At 37.2% G+C, this 20,361-nt stretch overlaps 1 protein-coding gene across 1 annotated transcript in view; it reads right to left on the minus strand.

The window, feature by feature from the left end:
• FBN2 (fibrillin 2) overlaps positions 1-20,361 on the minus strand; it is a 288,365-nt gene that overhangs the window by 258,709 nt on the left and 9,295 nt on the right. Inside the window, exon 5 of the mRNA XM_012645034.1 lies at positions 10,798-10,893. Coding sequence (XP_012500488.1) covers positions 10,798-10,893 — 96 coding nt within the window. The remainder of the gene's footprint in view (positions 1-10,797; positions 10,894-20,361) is intronic.

Raw genomic sequence — 20,361 nt, forward strand, 5'->3', positions numbered from 1 at the left:
TTGCTAAAATTTTGTTGAGAAATTTTGCATCATGATCAATATTTATATGTTATTTTCTTTTCTTGAAATGTATTTTTCTGGTTTTGATATCAAGGTAATTTGGACTCAAAGAACAAACTGGGAAGTTTTAACTCCTCAATTTCTAGAAAAATTTGCACAGAATTGGTATTATTGTTTTCTTAAATGTTTGGTAGAATTACCAGTAAAGTCTTTTGGGCCAGGAGTTTTCCGTATAAGAAGGTTTTAAACTACACATTCAACTTCTTTAATTGATATAGGGTTATTCATGTTACTTACAGTGATCCCTCAGTATCGACGGGGGATGGGTTCCAGGACCCTCATGGATACCAACATTTCCAGATGGTCAAGTCCCTGATATAAAATGGTGTAGTATTTGCGTATAACATACACGTATTTCCCATATGCTTTAAATCATCTCTAGATTGCTTATAATACCTAACGCAATGTAAATGCTGTATAAATAGCTGTTATATTGTTTTCCAGTTTGTTATTTTTTATTCTTGCATTGTTACTTTTTGTTTTTTTAAAAATATTTTCGATCTGCAGTTCAATCTGCGGATGCAGAACTCATGGATATGGAGAGGCAACTGTATTCTTGACTGAACTTTGGTCATTTATGTCTTTTAAGAAATTGTCTACCTCATCTTTATTGGCTGAGAGTTGTTCATGACATTGCCTCATTATCCACTTAGTAAAATCTGTGGTGATATCACCTATCACATTCCTGATACCGATAATTTGTGTCTGCATTTTCCTACCCAGTGTGGCTAGAGACTTAATCATTGAGAGGAATCAACTTTTGGTTTCAATGATTTTCTTGGCCTTTTCTGTTTTCTGCTTCATTTATTTTCACTCTGTACTTTCTTTTCTTCTGCCTACTTTTGGTTTAATTTAATCTTCTTTGTAAATTTCTTAATGGACAAGCTGAGGTCATTCATTTGATAATTTCTTTCTTTTAACATAGTCCTTTAGAGTTATAAATTTTTTTCTAAATACTCATTTAGTGGCATTCCACAAATTTTGATACATTGTTTTCATTTCCATTCAGTTCAAAATGCTTTCTAATTTCCCTTTTGATTTCTTCTTTGATCCATGGGTATTGTAAGTGAATTATACAGTTTCTGTATGTTTGAGTGTTTTCCAGAGATCTTTCTGTTACTAATTTCTGATTTCATTTCACCGTGGACTTAGAACACACTTTGTATACCTTGAATCTTTAAAAACTTTATTGAAACTCGGTTTCTGGCTAAAAATACGATCTTTCTTGCTAAATGTTCCATGTGTAGTTAAAAAGAATGTGTATTGTCTGCTGTCATGTAGTGAAGTATTCTATAAATATAAAATAGGTCAAATAAACTGATAGTGGTGTTCAAGTTTTCTATATATTTATTGACTTATCTATTTCTATCTATTATTGGAATTTATTTTGATTAGTATTAGCCAAGTATTTCTTTTTACATCCTTTTACTTTTAATCTGTTATTGTCTTTAATTTAAAATAGATTTCCTTCCAACTCAATGGCAACCTTAAAAGAAAAATAAACAAATAAAATAGATTTCTTACAGGCATGATATAATTGGATTTTTTTTTTTTTTTTTTTTTTGAGACAGAGTCTCACTGTGTTGCCCTGGCTAGAGTGCCGTGGCGTCAGCCTAGCTCACAGCAACCTCAAACTCCTGGGCTCAAGCGATCCTCCTGCCTCAGCCTCCCGAGTAGCTGGGACTACAGGCACATGCCACCATGCCCGGCTAATTTTTTCTATATATTTTTAGTTGTCTAATTAATTTCTTTCTAATTTTAGTAGAGACGGGGGTCTCGCTCTTGCTCAGGCTGGTCTCGAACTCCTGAGCTCAAACAATCCATCCGCCTCGGCCTCCCAGAGTGCTAGGATTACAGGCGTGAGCCACCGCGCCCGGCCTGGTATTTTTGTATTCTTGAACTCTGTTCTTGGGTGTTTTATCCTTTTATATTTTGCTGTTAAGATTTATTCTCCAGCTTCAGAGCAACATTTAGTCAATGGCTAATTATTCCCCGCTATTGAAGCAACACCTTTCAGAGTACTCTGACCAACACCCCACAAATTACGGGACGTTCCGGTCTCAGGCAGATTCCTCATATCCATGTGCTGATCAGTGCTCTGCTGAAAATGTGAGAGAGATCCTCTGTAGATCTCCAGAGTTCTCCATGTGCTTCTGTCTCTTCTCCATTATTCTGCCCCGAGAACTCCAGCCATCATGATCTCTCCATTTCTTGTACTTCGGGAGTCAGCCAAGCTGTGCCTGGGTTCTCTCTTCCTGTAGCACAACCTGGAGAAACCTTCTCAAGCGGCAAATGAGGGAAATCAAACGGGCCACACTGTTTGTTTCATTTTTTCAGGGATCGCTATTTTTTGTTGCTGGGTGTCCAGTATCTTGAAAACCATTGTTTCATATATTGTGTTCTGCCCTTTACTTTGTTTCAGGCAGGAGGGCTAATTTAGTTCCTGTTAGTCCATCTTGGCTGGAAAGAGAAGTTTCAACTTTGTTTTAAACATTATGAATTTTGAATATATATTTTAGAAGATTACATACATAAAGAAACTCTGGGTATATAAATTCAGGTGTCTAACCTGAAATTTATAAGCCAAAAAGATTTTCCTAGACCAGATAAAAATCCAAAAATAGCAACCCATCCTTTTCATTCAATGGCATCATGTACACTGTCATCATTACTCATTCTGAGCAATTAACACAATAAAGTCATAAAAAGTGGAAATATATTACTTCTGCAATATTGTGTCACTTAAAAGAAAGCTGTAGTTAAGTGCATAGGTTCTGAGGTTATGCTACTTGTGTTCAAATCCTACTTTATTAGCTGAGTGATCTTCAGACAATTGCTTTAGCTCTTTGTGCGTCCGTTTTCTTATTTGTAATGTGATGTTTAAAAAAAATCCTCGGGTTGTTGTAAGTATTAATTTCTCTAAAGTATTTCTCACAGTAAATGTTCAATAAATATTATTTTCCCCAATATTACATAATTTTCCATTTCATATTTATATTAATAATATAATTTATTCACACATTAAATCATCATCTCAGTGAAAACATTATACAAACTTAATACATCTACTGCTATGACCCAGCTGACAGGCAATGAGTTCCCCTAAGTGGTCTCTGCCTTCAGTCCCTCCATGCTTCATTCCACCTTGTTTGCCACTCCAGATCAAGCTTTGCAGAGAATGACTTTCGAGGGAAACGATACATTCCTAGCTCTTCTCCCCACCGCCTAGTGAATAGACGCAGCCTCTTGACTCTGGCATTCCAGACTTTGCATATTAAGGTCCAAGTCTACTTTTCCAGCCCCATCATGTCCTCTTCCCTTTCACTAACTATGTATTACAGCCACACTAAATGAATAAGCCTCCGTGAACACTCAAGGACCTTCATTATCTCTGTACTTTTTATCATCCTCCTTCTGTTTGGAGTCCTTGTGTTTATGTGTCACGTGTATGGTGTAGCTTCCATTGTGCTGCACTGTGTGGAGTACAGGGAACACAAAGGCAATTCAAGCTAAAAATCTCTGCTCTTAAGAGGCTCACAGCCAAGTAAATAAGCAGTCACAACACAATGCCATAGAAAGCTATTCCAGAGGAATGGAATATATGGCAGGTAAGATAAAAGGAGAGCATGCCTAAATTTTGGCAGATGAATAAAGCAGGGGTGGAGGGTAGGGTGGTCAAGGAAGGTTCACAGAAGAACTGATCTCTGTACTGTTCAAAAACCCCTCTGACCTACTTCTTCTATTAGATTCAGCAATATGCAAGTCTACTGATTCCAAGTACCTTGCGTTAAATAAACAATACTTTGTGCATAGGGAAGGGCAGTCTAAGACACTTTCAAGAGGCCAGTTAAATAATGAGTAACTACTAATAGCAACACTGGTAGCATTTACAGTAAAAACATGTCAAAAGAAGATAAGCAGATTCTAAAAATTCAAATGCATAACGAGCAAAGTAATGAACATGATACACAATATTTTCCAGTTCATCTATACTATTACCAAAACACCCACAAAAGTTAAAGCAATGAAACTTACATTGTTCACAATTTATGTCCCAGTAATCCTGAAACAATCTCTCCTTACCACAGACAATTTTATCTAAGACAGTATATCATATCTTGGCTTTTTTTAATGATCATAGCTTATCATTTATTAAGTACTTACTCTGTGCCAGACACTGGCTAGGAACTTTATATATCATTTAATTCTCATCTCAGGAATCTGAGCTTCTCTTAAAATATTCTATTTATTCTAAGTCCTTCCAGTCTCAATAAAAACAGCATTAAACTTTACTTGTGTGACTTAAATAGTTCACAAAATCCTTTTTTTCCCTCCCATTTAAGAGTCTATTTTTGAATATTCCATTTCAAATAGCCAGCCACCACATCTTTTTGAGAACCAGGGTGTCCTTTTAAAAAAGATATTGGCATCGATGACCGTCCTTTTTTGGGTGCCAGGCATTATATCATACCATTGAATTCTCACAAAAATAATTCAAAGCTGATATAATAAATGCACTTATAGATGTAGAAACATGTATCAGAGAGAGCAATCACATTTCCAAGGTCACACAGGTTTTAATATTAAGCTTTGATTTTTACTACACCCTGTGTTCCTAAAATACAACAAATAACGCTGAGTGGATGCCTATCATGGTGTCAGGCCTGCTGCTTAGTAAGTGCCAGGTGCTTAACACATTACTGCTTTTACTCTTCTCAACTCTATAAAGGGATTACAGATCCACAGTTCTTTATCTGAAATCCCTGCAGACAGGTTTTACTTAGAAATTCATAATGTTTGTGATTTTTGAGATATATGATGTATATTAGATAACTCCCCCAATCTACACACACATTTTATTCAATTACTTTTGACTAACTCCTATGTAATAACATTTCATTACATTTAATTTGAGTGCATGTATGTGGTAGCTTTGCCCAGTTTCCATACTAGTTAACCTCCAATGTCTTTTAACCTGATGTTGAAACAAGAAAACAGAAAAATATTTATGGAATTATACAAATATAAAATATTCTAATGTTTTTATTTAATATTGTAGGTTTCCCTGCTTCTAGGTAGATAAACCAAAAACAAACAAAGAAAGGTGCTTAGAGCTGGAATAAATGAAATATGCATTGCTTTAGTTAAAAGAGGATAAAATATCACGGGCTGCCAGAACATTCAGTCTTATTCCACAGATCTGCACAGCGGAGGCTAAAGCCAAGGATTGAAAAGTCAAAGCCTGGCCTCTCCCAGAGACGTCAATCAATGAATCTATTTTCTCCCAGATTTAAGTCCGTCCTTTATACAACTAAGCATCTTTGCTCCTTGTCTAGCATCATACCTCTCTTTCCTAACATCGTCTTCTCTTCTTTTTCCTCCACTTCCCACTGTCTGCTTTCTCCTCTCTCATTTTCTTTCCCTCTGTTCTTAATGGCATTCAAGATAAGGATGTCATCTGAGCTAGTGCCAAAAAGTTAAGTTCCCACACATCTTTTGGTATTTCTCTGATGCCCATTTAAGGCTAAGTTTAGCTTAGAGAGTGCAAGATTATAAAATGTTCTTCTTAACAGCCACACAAGTGCAGAAATGTGTGTGTGTGTGTGTGTGTGTGTGTATGTGTGTGTGTGCGCACGCTCATGGGCAAATGTGAGCCTGACATCTGCAGTTGGTAACATTCTCTCTGTTCCTTGTAATTTTCTTTCTACTAAATCTTCAGAGTACAATAAAAAAGAGACATTTTATTTCTACAAAATAAATATCAGCTTACCAACTATGGTAATTGGTAATCACGGACTTTAAATAATATTATTACCACCAGACTCAATCATGATGTATCTTATAATATCATTACAGAAATTAGTCTGACACTGTGTTTCCAACTGTAATGAACTATGTTTTTTTATTCTGTATTCATTTAACTGACAAGAAGACTTTTCTAATTCGCCCTTAATTAGGAACATTTCAGAGCTGTCCTACTTTTTGTTCCTGCTCCTATTAAGGCATTTATTGTGCCATACTGCATCTTCATGTTTAAAGTAGGTGACTAGTCTGGTCTTTAAATAGACAATTTTCTTGTCATTAACAGGGAGTATATATTGCTTTTCTTTATGACTCAAGTTCTAAGTACTTAGCCTAATATTTAATTAGCACTCAACAAATACTGGATGAATAAATATTAAATATTATTAAAAAATCAGTTTGGTTCCTCTCCTGTATAGTCTAATTTGTGGTTAAAAAGGTAAAAAAATAATATCCCCAAAGCACTTATATCTTGCACTTAAATCTTGCTTCTTCTTTGGTGTTATTATGATATGCAGTGCAACCATTACAATCTATAACATAATATTTTTAATAGCACAAAAGGAAAGGCAAGATGTAAGTGCATTTCATATTACAGAACAGTAGATTTCAGTGAGAATGGAAAGATCCCATTCTTTCTAAACACTCTATGTGCAGTAAAGAAACAACTCAAAAGTATATTCTCTAAAATATTAATAGCAATTAATCCTGAGTAGAGGAATTATGAATAACTGCATTTTCTTCTCTTGTTTTATTTTCTAAATTATTATATAATGAACATGTACCACTTTTAAAAAAGAAAATTAAAATGGAAGACTTTTTCCCTTAAAAATATTGCTTACATATTTCTTCCACTGTGTACAGAATTCTGTGTAATACCAACTTGTTCCCTTGACCACACTCCCCTGTATTCCTGGTTATACTATTAATTTGCTACATTACATGAATGTTCAGAGGATGTACAAACCCACCCTACATACTTTGTAATAAATTCCAAGGCCATGGGATTAACAAGTGTAACAGTTATTTATGAACAAAGTTTAGTTTTTATAATTCCCAGAATTCAGGAAAATTCCAATTTGTTCATCTCCACATCTGGTCTTGGAGAACCTGGATAAGGTCTAAGCAGGTTTAATGGCTATCATAGTTACTGTACCTCCTGAAATGCAGGCGAGTGAACAAAAATTTGTAGACTAACTCGAGAGTTTACAATTAGACTTCAGGCTGCCATCATGCAAACCTGAGTGGTGGATTGTGGTTGATTCATTTTAGACAAGTTGTCGTCATCATGGTCCCACTGAACTAGACAGTAAGGGATGTACTATAAATCTGTTAAATGCCCAGCCTGGGCAGTGGTACACTGATGTAGAGTTATAGCAAGCAGGGCTTTGACGATAAAACAACGTTTCATGTTGCAGTGAGTGCGTGTCCCTGACGAGAGGGACAGAGACTGAGTGATTTCTCCCAGGTTTGCTTTTAGACACTGAGTTCATGCCTTAGGTTCTACAACTGGATGATTTTATGAAAACTGCCCTAAAGTAAAATCAATCCATTTTCGTTTGACATAAAGGCTTGAAAGTTTATATTTTAGAAACTCTAATATTTGCAACTTGATTTCACAATTTTTTGTCATTGCAAATGAAGATTAACAAAAGGAATTTTTCTTGAAAATGTCAGCAGATTAAAAATTAATTGTTTAGTCCTCTTTTATTCCTTTAAAATGTACTGAAAGATGCACCTTATAAAGGAAATGTAACGAAGCACTAGGGTATTTGAAATTTTACAGAATTTACACACCTTTTAAGGGAGGTCATGTTTACCTGATAAAAACCAATTTGTAGTAGTAACATGTATAACTTAAAAGGGTCTAGGATATATTTCAAAAGGTAGTCCTTATATAAGCTTCAAGGAAAATTCAATTATGAAAGGTTTCAACAATCACTTCAGTCAAAGAAGCTGAAAGAGGGACTCTGGGTAGGCCATATTTGTGATCAAGTAATCATTTATTTTGTCCAGAAATCCCTTAAGTAAATTCATTTCTTGCCTGTCTGCCCCCTCCAAGTTTCTGTTGATAAAAAATAAGGTACATTTTAAGTTTGGGGAAAAAAATTCCACCATGTCTTGATAAATAATGCTGACTCCATTTCTATTTATTCTCAGATACACATTAAGTTTAATATTTATCTTTTTTCAAATGTCATCTGTATGGAAAAAGAAACATAAATTGAGTACCTTCATGTATGTGCCTTGGACACAGCTGAGCTGTCTACATTTTACAATCAACATGTGGCCACAAGAACTTTTTTTTTTGATGCTAAGTATAAAAGGTCATTGTAGATATCAACAAGAGTGAGAAGAGAATTCCAAAGAGATTCAGCTTACCCAGCACCCAGACTCAAGTTAAATACCACAATCGTGCCAGTCATTAGTTACCACTCAATCTCTGTGTCCGGAAACCAGTCTGCCAGAAGCCGAGATAGCTGGAGAAGCAGCCATATTTTATCATACAGCTGATCCCAAGAGTCCAATTTAAAGGAAAATTACGTGTGTTCTACATTAGGGAGGAGAAATATCCCTAATTTTACAAAAGGCTTTTTTTTAGATAACAAAGAAAATATTTTTAAACTGAGCAATTTTTTAAAAATTACAAACATTAAATGTTAACAGGGCACACGAACTTAATTCACTAACTTCAAAATAAATGAGTTATTTCTTTTGTATCTTTGTAGACATAATGTTTCTTGAGAAAAATTATGAACTCCATTTTTAGTAGAATTAGCTATTATACATTTAAAAAATTCTATTGAAATTCTCTCTTAAAAATGTTAAAGTTCATGGTTGCTATCTAAGAATGGAAATTGCCAACTCTTTCTTTAGAAGAAATGAAGCTTTAGAACTTTCCTCTGAAGGGTAGTAATTAATAACACTTTCAAGAAACAAACCAACATTTAAAAAAATATCCCTACGGCTAATTCATTAACTAATTAATTTTGTAATTTCTTCTGAAAACATGCTACTGTACATGTATAAAATGTATGTAAGTCTTTACTGGATTCCCATAAATTTAGTAAGGACTAACAAAACTAATGAATGAATAACTGCTGAAAATGATGTAATGCCTGGAGGCCTCTGAGTTGAAACTACCCAGCCGATTGCTTTGCCAATTAGGAATTGAACTTGTAATCTGCTTCAGGATGGAGGAGCTGCACAGTTTCCATGACTTTCAGAAAAATGAAGATCATCTCTACCTATTATGATTAAGTTTGAAATTTTAAATTTAACTATTCTCCATTCTGTGGTGTTTAAATAAACTTAACATCATCTAGAAAATGTGTGTTTTTCCGTTCTGAACAACTTATCTCTTTATGCTAATATTTCATAATTAATTTTTCTTCCCCCAAAAAAGGCATCTGGAAAAGCCATTTACATTCATCCTAAGTGTAACTGTAAACTCTGTCATCTGCGAAATACACTTCAGTTCCAAGAAATCTCCATTACGTGAGGAATGATATAAATATCTTGATGTGTATATACATACACATGTATGTTAAAAAAGTGTTACATCTTACTTTTCAAACTGCACCATATAATTCTAATTTCTCAGTTTCTTCTCAAGACTTAACCTGAATACCAAGATACAATTTTTGTCAGAGTAATCAGTATAATTTTTACAATATAAGGTTTCTTCACAATTCAAAGCCTCTATACATATATAAACCATCACCTCTACTCATCTGTAATATTTCACGGACATAACTTCATATACTCTAGTTTCTCGATAAAGAAAGTGCTATACAACTTTAGAGCTATAACAAGGCCTGGGAAAATAAATTTAGGATGTTCATAACAATGAATGATTGCATAATATTACTTTGAGTTTAAGCTGATTTTTACTCTTACGGTTCAGTGCTAAATAGTTATTTATCACATCTTATAAAGCTTAATTTCTTTGACATACCATAGCCATCGTTTGCCATCAGGATATTATTATTAGTTCTCCTGGTGCATCAACACTGGAGGTCATGAGCTTAACTGCTACTCAAATCATGGTAACCTGGTTTCACACTGGCTTGACTGACCATTTATATGGATAAAGGGGACGATTCTGGATGCCACCCAGCACCATCCCCCTCCTTTTCTCTGGCCCGAGGAAAGCTCTGCTAGGTTCAGACACCCAACTATCACTGCCATGTGACGTTGGGGAAGTTTAAATCATCTCCTGCTACAAGGATAAGCCCTGAAAAGTCTACATCAGACATATTAACCCCCCTTGCCATGAATTATTTTAAAACACTCAAGCTTAAGCTAGCCGCATATAAAATATCTGGAGGCCATTACTGACCCAGGGTTAGAGGAGACATTTTCTCTGTCTAGAGGTGAACAGGAAGCATGCCGCCTCAGGACTGCGGACAGCCATTTACACCCACAAAGAACTCCAGGGTAAGGCAAAACTGAAACACACAGGAGAGCAGAGCCAATAAAAACAGCACAGCAGAAGAAAGCCTTAATCACACCCTACCTGAAGCCCACTAGCTCTGGACATTTTTTTGTCATTTAATATATTTTCTTATTGCTTAGAAAAATGTATGTGATATTCTGTGGGTTTTGAAGCCAAGCACCTCCTGACATGGAAGCAGTACTCCCAACAGTGACTTCCAATCTGAATTAAGCACCTTATTCGAATTACCATTCAATATTATCCTAGAGCCACAGCTCCAGAGTTGGCCTCCCAAACTGAGATCACTCTGGTGGGAAAAACTGAGGTGCTTCTGCTGCTATGTCTCAAAATCTTACCATTCAAGTTACAGACATAATCAAAAAAGAGTAAAAATGTGACTTCATTAGAATAATTTTCATCAAACAAAAAATTACACATTTTTACAATGAAATAGGCTTCTTTAAAGTGAGGCTCTCATTTCTCTTTTCTCTTCTTACCTCTTTCACACTGTGGACCAGTAAATCCATAAACACAAGCACAGCGGTTGGGTCCAATACAGCGTCCACCATTCTGACACCCATTTTCACAGACAGCTGCACACAAAAACAGCAAGAAGCTCATTACACAGGAAATCTCCAAGTACAGTATAGTAGTGTAGTGATGCTTCCGATAAAGATCTTCCATGAAATTACATCTCTAAGACACAAGTTACACTTCACATCATAAATTTAAGTTAATATACTTAAGTGTACATCGAGACAAAAGCCTACACAATTCAGTAATTGTTGAGAAAGCATTCGGTAAAAGGTTTTTGCTTTCGTTTTAAATCAGAATCACAAGGTTTGGCTGGCTTTCATGCTCATATAGTCAGAATATAACTGTTCAATCCTTTATTTTATTTCTACTAACTCTATAATCTATCGTTTTATAGGTAAGGAAGTGAATAAATATGGGCAAATGAAGGAAAAAGGAGGCTGACTTTAGGTAGCAGGGAGAGGGAGCAGGAGGGGAAAATGTGATATGGAAAAGTAAAGAGGATATGGCAATAAAGGGGAAAAGCAAGAAAGTCAGAGAAGAAAAGGAAGCCAGAAAAAAAAGTGACAAATGGGAGGAAAATACCATCAACTTGAGCTGTAAAATGCCAAGAGAAGTAACCAATGTTTACAGACTATGCGCAGGTCATACAAGAAAAGAGGGAAAAAACTGTGTCAACGCAGTAAGTTCTTTCATATGAAATTAACCCACAGTCTAAACTGTTTCAAAATAATGACAAACACACAGCACACATTCTCTCCGTTCCTTTATACCTGTGGCCTGGGAGACCAGGATTTGGGGTTTGGTGGGCCCAGAGGGAGCCAGCAAGCCGGAACCGAACCTGAGCCGCTCCCCGCTGCACTGCCCTGCACTGTGACTCAGGCCGCAAAGAGCGCTCGCTGGAATCCTTGAAATGCAAGTGTCCCACCATCCATCATCAGGACAGCCAAATTCAAGAACCGTGTCTTCTCTAAGAGAAGATGCTGAGAGCTTATCTCCCAACCCACCCACCCTGGTGAAACACTCTGTCCTCACCAATGAAGAGGATTATCTTCTAAAACTTGTTTCCCCAAAACAGAGCTGAAGGACACTGATTATTTCAAATTAGAGGAAAGTGAGGGGGAAAAACACATTTATGTGCACTTGAGTGCGGCACATATCAAAACTGGGAAGCTCAATAAGCATACTGATATCTAAAAATGCAACAGTGCTGCCACTTCCTTCCCAGGAATATTAAACTGGTTTACCGACCATCGTCCGGAATGCACAGAGTGATGTCTGTTCTGCCGATGGCAGCAAGACTAAAATGCACAAAAACAAAAGATAGCTTCATCCTAAAGCATCACTGCACAGTGGCCTTACACTTAGCCTGACGTTTATGCTTCAGGCGGAGGCAGGATTCCGTGTGCCGCAGCACCGGCAAGTCTCCCTGCGGGCTGCACCTTCCTGCTTCTTCGCCTGTCCCCAGCTCAGTTCCAACTGATGGCCTTGGAATGAGGGGTGGGCAGTAAATTAGACGAGTAAATATACAGCATAAAGGAAAGGGAACAAAGACATGAGGAGAACGAGAAAGATGCAAGTGCACAGGAAGGTAAAAGAAAACAAAACCCTTCAGAGAACTCGTTCTAAGCAGTGTGTAATTCTGCAGAAACAACTGTCAGGATTTGCAGATTTCAATTGTTAAAAAGCTATACTGCAAAAGGGCAACTCTCGTCTAATGTGATTAATTAAAATGTGAGAAATTTTCTTTAAATGGTGTCAAGGTGTAGGAAATTTAAATGAAACTCACTTTCCCAGATGTGTTCTCTCATCACTGCGCTAGTTTAAAAAGGCGTGAATGGGGAAAAGCAGTCCGCCACCGTGACTCTCAGGATCCATCCTTGCCTATGGGAGAGAAGGGCTTTTCTCCGCGTTTTCCAAAACGGAGTTTCCAAATCCCAGGTAGGAGAACAGGGCTGAATAATCCTGGGCTCCTCTGGGAAACGGCTGGTCCCCTACCAGGTTAAACCAGATCTAACCTGTCTAGGTCAGACAAACAGTGCCTCCCTTCTCACTGAATTTTTTAGAGGTTTGGAAAATATGGTTATTTTTCATAAAAATATTTATGTTAACATGTAACAGGAGTTTATTGCTATCTTTAAATGAACAAATAAATATCTTAAAAAATCTCAGTTTTAATATCTCATATTGTAAATATCAATAGAATCCATACAAATGAAAGATCTTTGAGTCCCTCAATAACTTTAAAAAATGTAAACCGATTCCATGAACAAAAAGATTGAGACCGATTGATACAGTCATTTGCTCATATTCCTATCTGTCGTGTGGGCGTGGGCTCTCCCGGGACAAGGACCAGTTGCCTCTGAATCCCCATCGCCCACTGTAGCATTCCCTATACTGCAGGAACTCAACAGAATCCTGCACCATGTCGGAATCTGACTGCACCTTTTCCACTGCTTTGCAAGGCAGCATGCATGGCGAATGGACAATGAGAAGTGCCGTTCCCTCCTAACCACATCGTCTCTGATTCTCAGCTTCCCCGCCTGCAAAAGAGAGCGCCGTGTTCCCACCCCACAGAAGTTCCAGGATTAAATAAAATGATGTATAAGACAAAGTACACAGTGGCTGCACTGCAGCTAGTCTACACTCTTACCTGCCTTCCTCTTTTTCACTACAGAACATTGTACAAAACACAAGACTCGTGCTGTAGCACTCAAAGCTTACACTAAAAAGAAAAGAAGCAGGAAATACAGATAGAAGTAGAAGCAAAAATAAAAGAGGTGAATTTCCTTCTTTCAAATGAATTATGGTGAAAGGTATTTAATAAAATAACTTTTTCGGTAACAAAACAGAATGGAAACTAATTCCTATTTCAACTGGAGTTGGAAAGAAACTTGAAAATGCCTAAATTTCCACCGTGGAAGGAATGCTGACCACCTAGGATGTAAAAAAATGCTTCCACCTAGTATGGAAGTGAAGCGAGAGGCAGGGGAGAAAAAGACACACCACGGATGGACACAGGAGCTGGTTCTCCGCTGCCCACCACAGCCTGGGCAGGAGGGGAAGCCCCATTTGACACTGGTCAGCCTGTGACACAGAATGCTGGTAAGGCACCGCAGAAGCTCAGATATTTAAAGCACATTTTTATTCAACAGATATTTACTGAACACCTAATCTGTGCTAGGTAATATGACAGGTACACATTTTTATCACACAGATTTCTCTACCATTCAGCAGAGGTACAGACACTTGGGCATAAGTCAGATTTGAAACTGGGATCCTTACTTCTACACAAAGGTATTAGGTGGAAACAGCCTACTAAACCAGGATAAAATGTGAAAAAGAGGAAAGTAACAAAAGCCTGTTGCTCTGACCCAGGTCTACAGAAATCTTCACTGTTGGTGCTCTCTTCATCCTTTGTCTTCCAGACGCCACACTCCTCCACTTTCCCTTCGATCCTGTCCATTCTTTTTCACTCTTTCTTGCTGACTTTTCTTCCTCTCAAAATCTTGGGCTGTATCAGGGCTCTGGCTTCAATCTCTTCTCCTCTCTGTCTACAACAACTTCCTATCGATCTTTATCCAGGATTATGATTTAAATATTATCTACACAAAAATTTAATCTACATGCTACCAAATTTATATCTCTCTCTCTGTCCACGCTCCCTAGATCGGAGTTCATAGATGTTTCCACGTGGAAGTCTAACAGACATCTCAAACTAATAGCTCCAGAACAGAACTCTTGTCCTCAGCCCCCCACTCCCTGCCCGGCCCACTCCCTGTTCAGTCTTTCCCACACCAGAAAATGACAACATCATTCAGCCAAGAGCTCCGCCAAAACCCTCTCACTGGCACTTGGGATCTTTGCTTTTCTTATTTTATTCTCCCACCACATCTGGTGTACCGCACACACTGCCTTCCACAGATTCTACCTCCAAAATACAAGCGTCATCCACCCTCTTGTCACACCCTCCATGACCACAGCTGCGACGTCGTTCACCAGCACCAGCGAGGTATGGGCTGGCCCTTCTGTTTTCTCTCTTACAATCCGGTCTTAACACAGAGGCCAGAAGGATTTTTTTTCAAAGTATCAATCATATCACACCACACTACGGTTCAAATTGCTCCAGTGACTACCCATAATTTTTACGGTACAGTCCAAATTTTGTTCCTAGGCCTATAAGGCCATACACTATCATTATCCTTTTTCCCCACTTTACTCCAGGAACATGAGTCTCCTCATTGTTTCCAAAATCATGGAGCCTGTTCCCACTATAGATCTTTTAAATTTGCTTTTCCCTCTGCCAGTAACACTTTTCCCATAGACCTAAAAGCACAGATTCATGTCTATGTTCAAATGTCACCTGCTCAGAGACCCCTGATGGAGAATAGCAGAGAACTGCTGATCCTGACTTGGCCTGTCTCCCTTGTCTTATTTTATTGCTCTCCTAAAACTTCTCATTACCTAAATTTGTGTTAGATATTTACCTTTTTACTTATTAACTGTCTTTTCTACCAGACTATAAGCTCTGTGTGGCTGGGACATCGTCTCACCTGTTCAATGATGTACTTTCAGCCTGTTGCACGGTGTGGGGCACATAGTAGTTACTCAGTTAACACTGCTAAACGAAATGGAAGAATGCTTTCTAAAGGGTGCTATCTACATTTCTGGGAAAGCAGCTAAGCAGTTTAAATGTTTTTATAATCCCCATTTAAGCAAACATCATATTTCCAGGACTGTTCTGGATTCATAAGTTGAAAACAGCTATATCTGCTTCTTTGCTGTCAGTACTATAACACTCTTTCCATATAAGACAACTTAGAGAGTGTCTTCCTCAAGCCATTTCTTGTGCTGCTATTGACTAATTATCACACCTTCACCTTATAATCTGCTAACTAATGAATTTTGTTAGTTGCCTATTTTGCTTATACCGTAGGTTCTACTACCCCTGAGATAAACATTACATGAAGAGGACTTCACCCATGAGACAACCGTAGAGAACAAATTTTCAGGGATATGCTGGTTTTCTGACCTGGTATCTTTGGCTTTCCCCTAACTGGTAAGCGTGGTAGCCTCAGTACGGTTTGACAGCGGGGCAGAAGAACATCAAAGTGCTTCCTCTAGAAGATCAAAGTACTTTCCATCCTCTAGTTTCCCATTCCTATGTGAAGAGCAGGAAGAGACATACCTACCAGAGGCTGTTCTGCACAACCTTCAAGAAAACACACACATACACACGTACGCCCAAGACGGGTACAGCAGCTGAATTCAGACTGAAAATAGCTAATTTCAGGACAGAGCTGGGGAAATATGCTGAAAGATCAGTGGAGGCAAGGCTCTTCCCCCAGTGATTCTAAGGTAATTATCACTTCTCCCCCTGCAGAACCAAAGGTTGAGTTTCAAAAAGGTTAACTGTGTCTCTTCATTGGCTACTGAACTCTCTAGAACAGAATTACAATCAGATCTCCTAACACTTTTCTAAGGTGTACAAAAACTATAAATCTGTCTTCTCACAAATACTGTGTTCACAACAGACTTCTGCATCTTTGCTTGTTATAAATTGAAGTCTATTGTATAAAATTTGGGAAATATCCAAACATACAAAGAAAATCTAGAAGAAGAATCATCCATGAATCAAGAAACTTTGCTGCAATTATCTGTTCCACTGTTGTCCAGCTCTTTCCTGCTCTCCTCTGGCCAACCCTAGCCTAGAGAAGCTATTACATCGGCCCCTCCCGTTCTTGCTAGAAAATTGGCCTTAACGTACTGTATTCTCCTAAATGCCTTGATCCTCCACTTCCCAAACTCGGTCAAGCTCAGATTACCTTAACGGCTTCTGTCATACCTGAGAACCACCCCCATAATAGGTGTGCAAAGTATGCCCGCTGCCTGTTTCTGTACTGTCCATGAGCTAAGAGGGGTTTTGACAGTTTTAAGAGGTAGAAAAATCAAAAGAATATTCTGTGACAAGTGAAAATTGTATGAAATTCAAGTTTCAGTGTCTATAAAGTGTCTTGGCAATAATTTTTACAGAAAAAGTCTACTCCTGACTTTAGGAGAATATTTTTTTTTATACTGATTCACGTATTTTATATAAAATTTTTTAAAAGAAAACTTTATACCACTTATAAATAGAAAGCTATAACCACTCCAACTAAAAGCCAACCTTAAAAATAACTGCAACAGGGGACGGGTATATGCATACACAAAGAGTGCAATGCACACCACTCGAAGGATGGACATGTTTGAAACTCGGACTTGGGCGGGGGGCAAGGGAAACATATGTAACCTAAACATCTGTACCCCCATAATATGCTGAAATAAAAAAAAAATAACTGCAACAACCACAATGCGATGCCACTTCACACCCATTAGGATGGTTACCATAAAAACAAACAAAAAAATAAGAAGTATCGGCAAGAATGTAGATAAATTGGAACCCTTGTGCACTACTGGTGAGAATGTAAAATGGTATAGCTTTTATGGAAAACAGTATGACAGCTCCTTAAAAAATTAAAAATAGAACTGTCCTATGATCCAGCATTACACTTCTGTATACCAAAAGAACTAAAAGCAGGAACCCAAACATATATTTGTAAATGTATGTTCATAGCAGCATTATTCACAACAGCCAAAAGGTAGAAGTAAGCCAGATGTCCATCAACAGATGAATACATAAACAAAATGTAGTATGTACACATGAATGAAATATTATTCAGCCTTTAAAATGATGGGAATTCTAACACATGCCACAACATGGATGAACCTTGGCATTATACCAAATAAGTCAGTCGAAAAGGAACAAATACTGCATGATTACACTTATAGGAAACACCTAGAGTTGTCAAATTCATAGAGACAGAAAGTAGAATGGTGGTTGCCAGCGGCAGGGAGGAGAGGGAAATGGGGGTTTATTATTTAATGAGTACAGACTTTCATTTTTACAAGATAAAACAAGTTCTGGAGCTGGATGGTGGTAATGGTTGCACAACAATGTAAATGTACTTAATATCTCTGAATTTTACACTTAAAAATGGTTAAAAATGGAACCAGAAAAGAGCCCAAATAGCCAAAGCAACCTTGAGCAAAAGGAACAAATCTGTAGGCATCACTTTACCAGACTTTAAACTACACTATAAGGCTATCGTAACCAAAACAACATGGTACTGGCATAAAAGTAGAGACAGAGACCAAGGTCTCTAGAACAGAGAACCCAGATATAAAACCATCCACATATTACCAACTCATCTTTGACAAAGTAGATAGCAATATAAATTAGGGAAAAGAATCCCCATTCAATAAATGATGCTGGGAAAATTGGATAGCCCCATGAAGAAGACTGAAACAGGATCTGCACCTCTCACCTCTCACAAAAATTAATTCGACGTAGACAAAGGACTTAAACCTGAGACATGAAACCATAAGAATTCTATCAGAAAATTTTGGAAAAACTCTTCTGGATATCAGCCTAGGCAAAGAATTTATGAAGAAGATTGCGAGGGCAATCGCAGTAAAATAAAAATAATAAATGGAACTTGATTAAATTAAAAAGCTTCTGCACAGCCCAGGAAACAATCAACAGAGCAAATACACAACCTACAGAATGGGAGAAAATATTTGCATGCTATACACCTGAAAAAGGGCTAATAACCAGAATCCACAAGAACTCAAGCAAATCAGCAAGAAAAAAAATCAAACAATCCCATAAAAAAGTGGGCAAAAGACATCAACAGAAGCTTTTCAAAAGAAGGCAGACTAATTGCCTATATAAATGTATGAAAAAATGCTCAACATCACTAATCATCAGAGAAATGCAAATTAAAACCACAATGAGATATCGCCTAACCCCAGTGAGAATGGCTTTTATCAAAAAATCCCAAAACGATACATGCTGGCATGGATGTGGACAGAAAGGAACACTTACACACTGTTAGTGGGACTACAAACTAGTGCAACCTCAATGGAAAATAGTATGGAGCTTCCTCAAAGAATACAAAGCAGACCCACCATTTGATCCAGCAATCCCATTACTGGGTATTTACCCAAAGGAAAAAAAGTCATTTTATCAAAAAGACACTTGCACTATAATATTTACTATAGCACAATTCACAATTGCAAAGATGTGGAAACAACCCAAGTGCCCATCAATTCATGAGTGGATTAATAAAATGTGGTATACATACACCATGGAATACTACTCAGCTATAATTGAATTAATACCTTTTGCAACAATCCAGATGGAACTGAAGACCATCCTCTTATTGTAAGAACAGAAAAACAAACACCACATGTACTCATTATTAAATAGGAACTAACCAATCAGCATTCATGTGCACAGATAGAAGTAAAATTCAACAGAAATCATGCAGGTGGGAGATGGGAGGAGGGGATGGGTAAAGTCATATCTAACGGGCACAATGTACACTATCTGGGTGATGGGCACATTTATAACTTTGACTCAAGCAGTACAAAAGCAATCGATGTAATCAGAACATTAATACCCCCTTAATATTCTGAAATGAAAAAAAAAAAGAGAGAGAGAAAACGGTAAAAACAGTAAATTTTGCTATGTATATTTTACCACATTTAAGAAAATTTTAAAACTGCAACAAAAATAAAATAATGTTAATTAACAACAAGCTAGATATTCTTATATACCTAAGACTTGGTTTTTCTTTATTAAAAAAGGAGATAAGCAATTCTTAGGGAAGCCTTGAAGATTAGCACGGAACCCAGACTGGGCATCTGATGAGATGCCAATAAGTGAAAAGGGACTTTCTGACTATTGGTGATTCAGCTTTCTTTGGCATCACGTCTTTCTGTTCATCTGCACTTGAAAACATATGAATTCCCACAGAAGTCCCACAATTTAGGTAACAGTAACCAAAGTATGCCCTAGTGATGTGTCACCATCCTTACACCATGTGTAAGGAACTGCAATCCTTACATCCCTGCTCGAAGGTTATTTCTCGATTCACACAGGACATGCTCCAGGGAAGAGAGAAACTTTGCTGGATTATGGCCCGCCTCACACAACGACATCTGACTTAAAAAAATCACTCGCAGCCTTGTATTTTAGTATTAAATGTATTTGAGCAAAGGATAATTTATGAGATTGGCTCTCCTGGAGTTAATTTTGAGAAATCCTAAAAAATCGTATTTATTGGAGGAGGAGAATAGGAAAAGGAGGGAGAGAAAGAAATAGATCACAGAAAACTTCACCATTTTTTTCAGGAAAATATATATGTTTTATGGAGCTAAATAAAAGAAAACAAGTAAATAAAAGAAAACCTGTGATATGTGTCAAATTTAATAAAGTTTCAGTGGGATTTGACAACATCGATACTCTAAAACAAAAGTTGTAAAAGAATTAGAAAAAATCCTTATAGGATAAAAATTAGAAATTCAGTTGTAAGGTATGGCTTATTACATAAAATTGTTTTTTCAAAGGATCAAAGGCTTTATAAAATCTTAAATTGTGACTTAATAATAATACCCACTAGAATAACTATTTCTAATAAATAAAG

Source organism: Propithecus coquereli, unplaced genomic scaffold (assembly GCF_000956105.1).
Source record: "Propithecus coquereli isolate 6110/MARCELLA unplaced genomic scaffold, Pcoq_1.0 Scaffold224, whole genome shotgun sequence".
NCBI classification, from domain to species: Eukaryota; Metazoa; Chordata; class Mammalia; order Primates; family Indriidae; genus Propithecus; species Propithecus coquereli.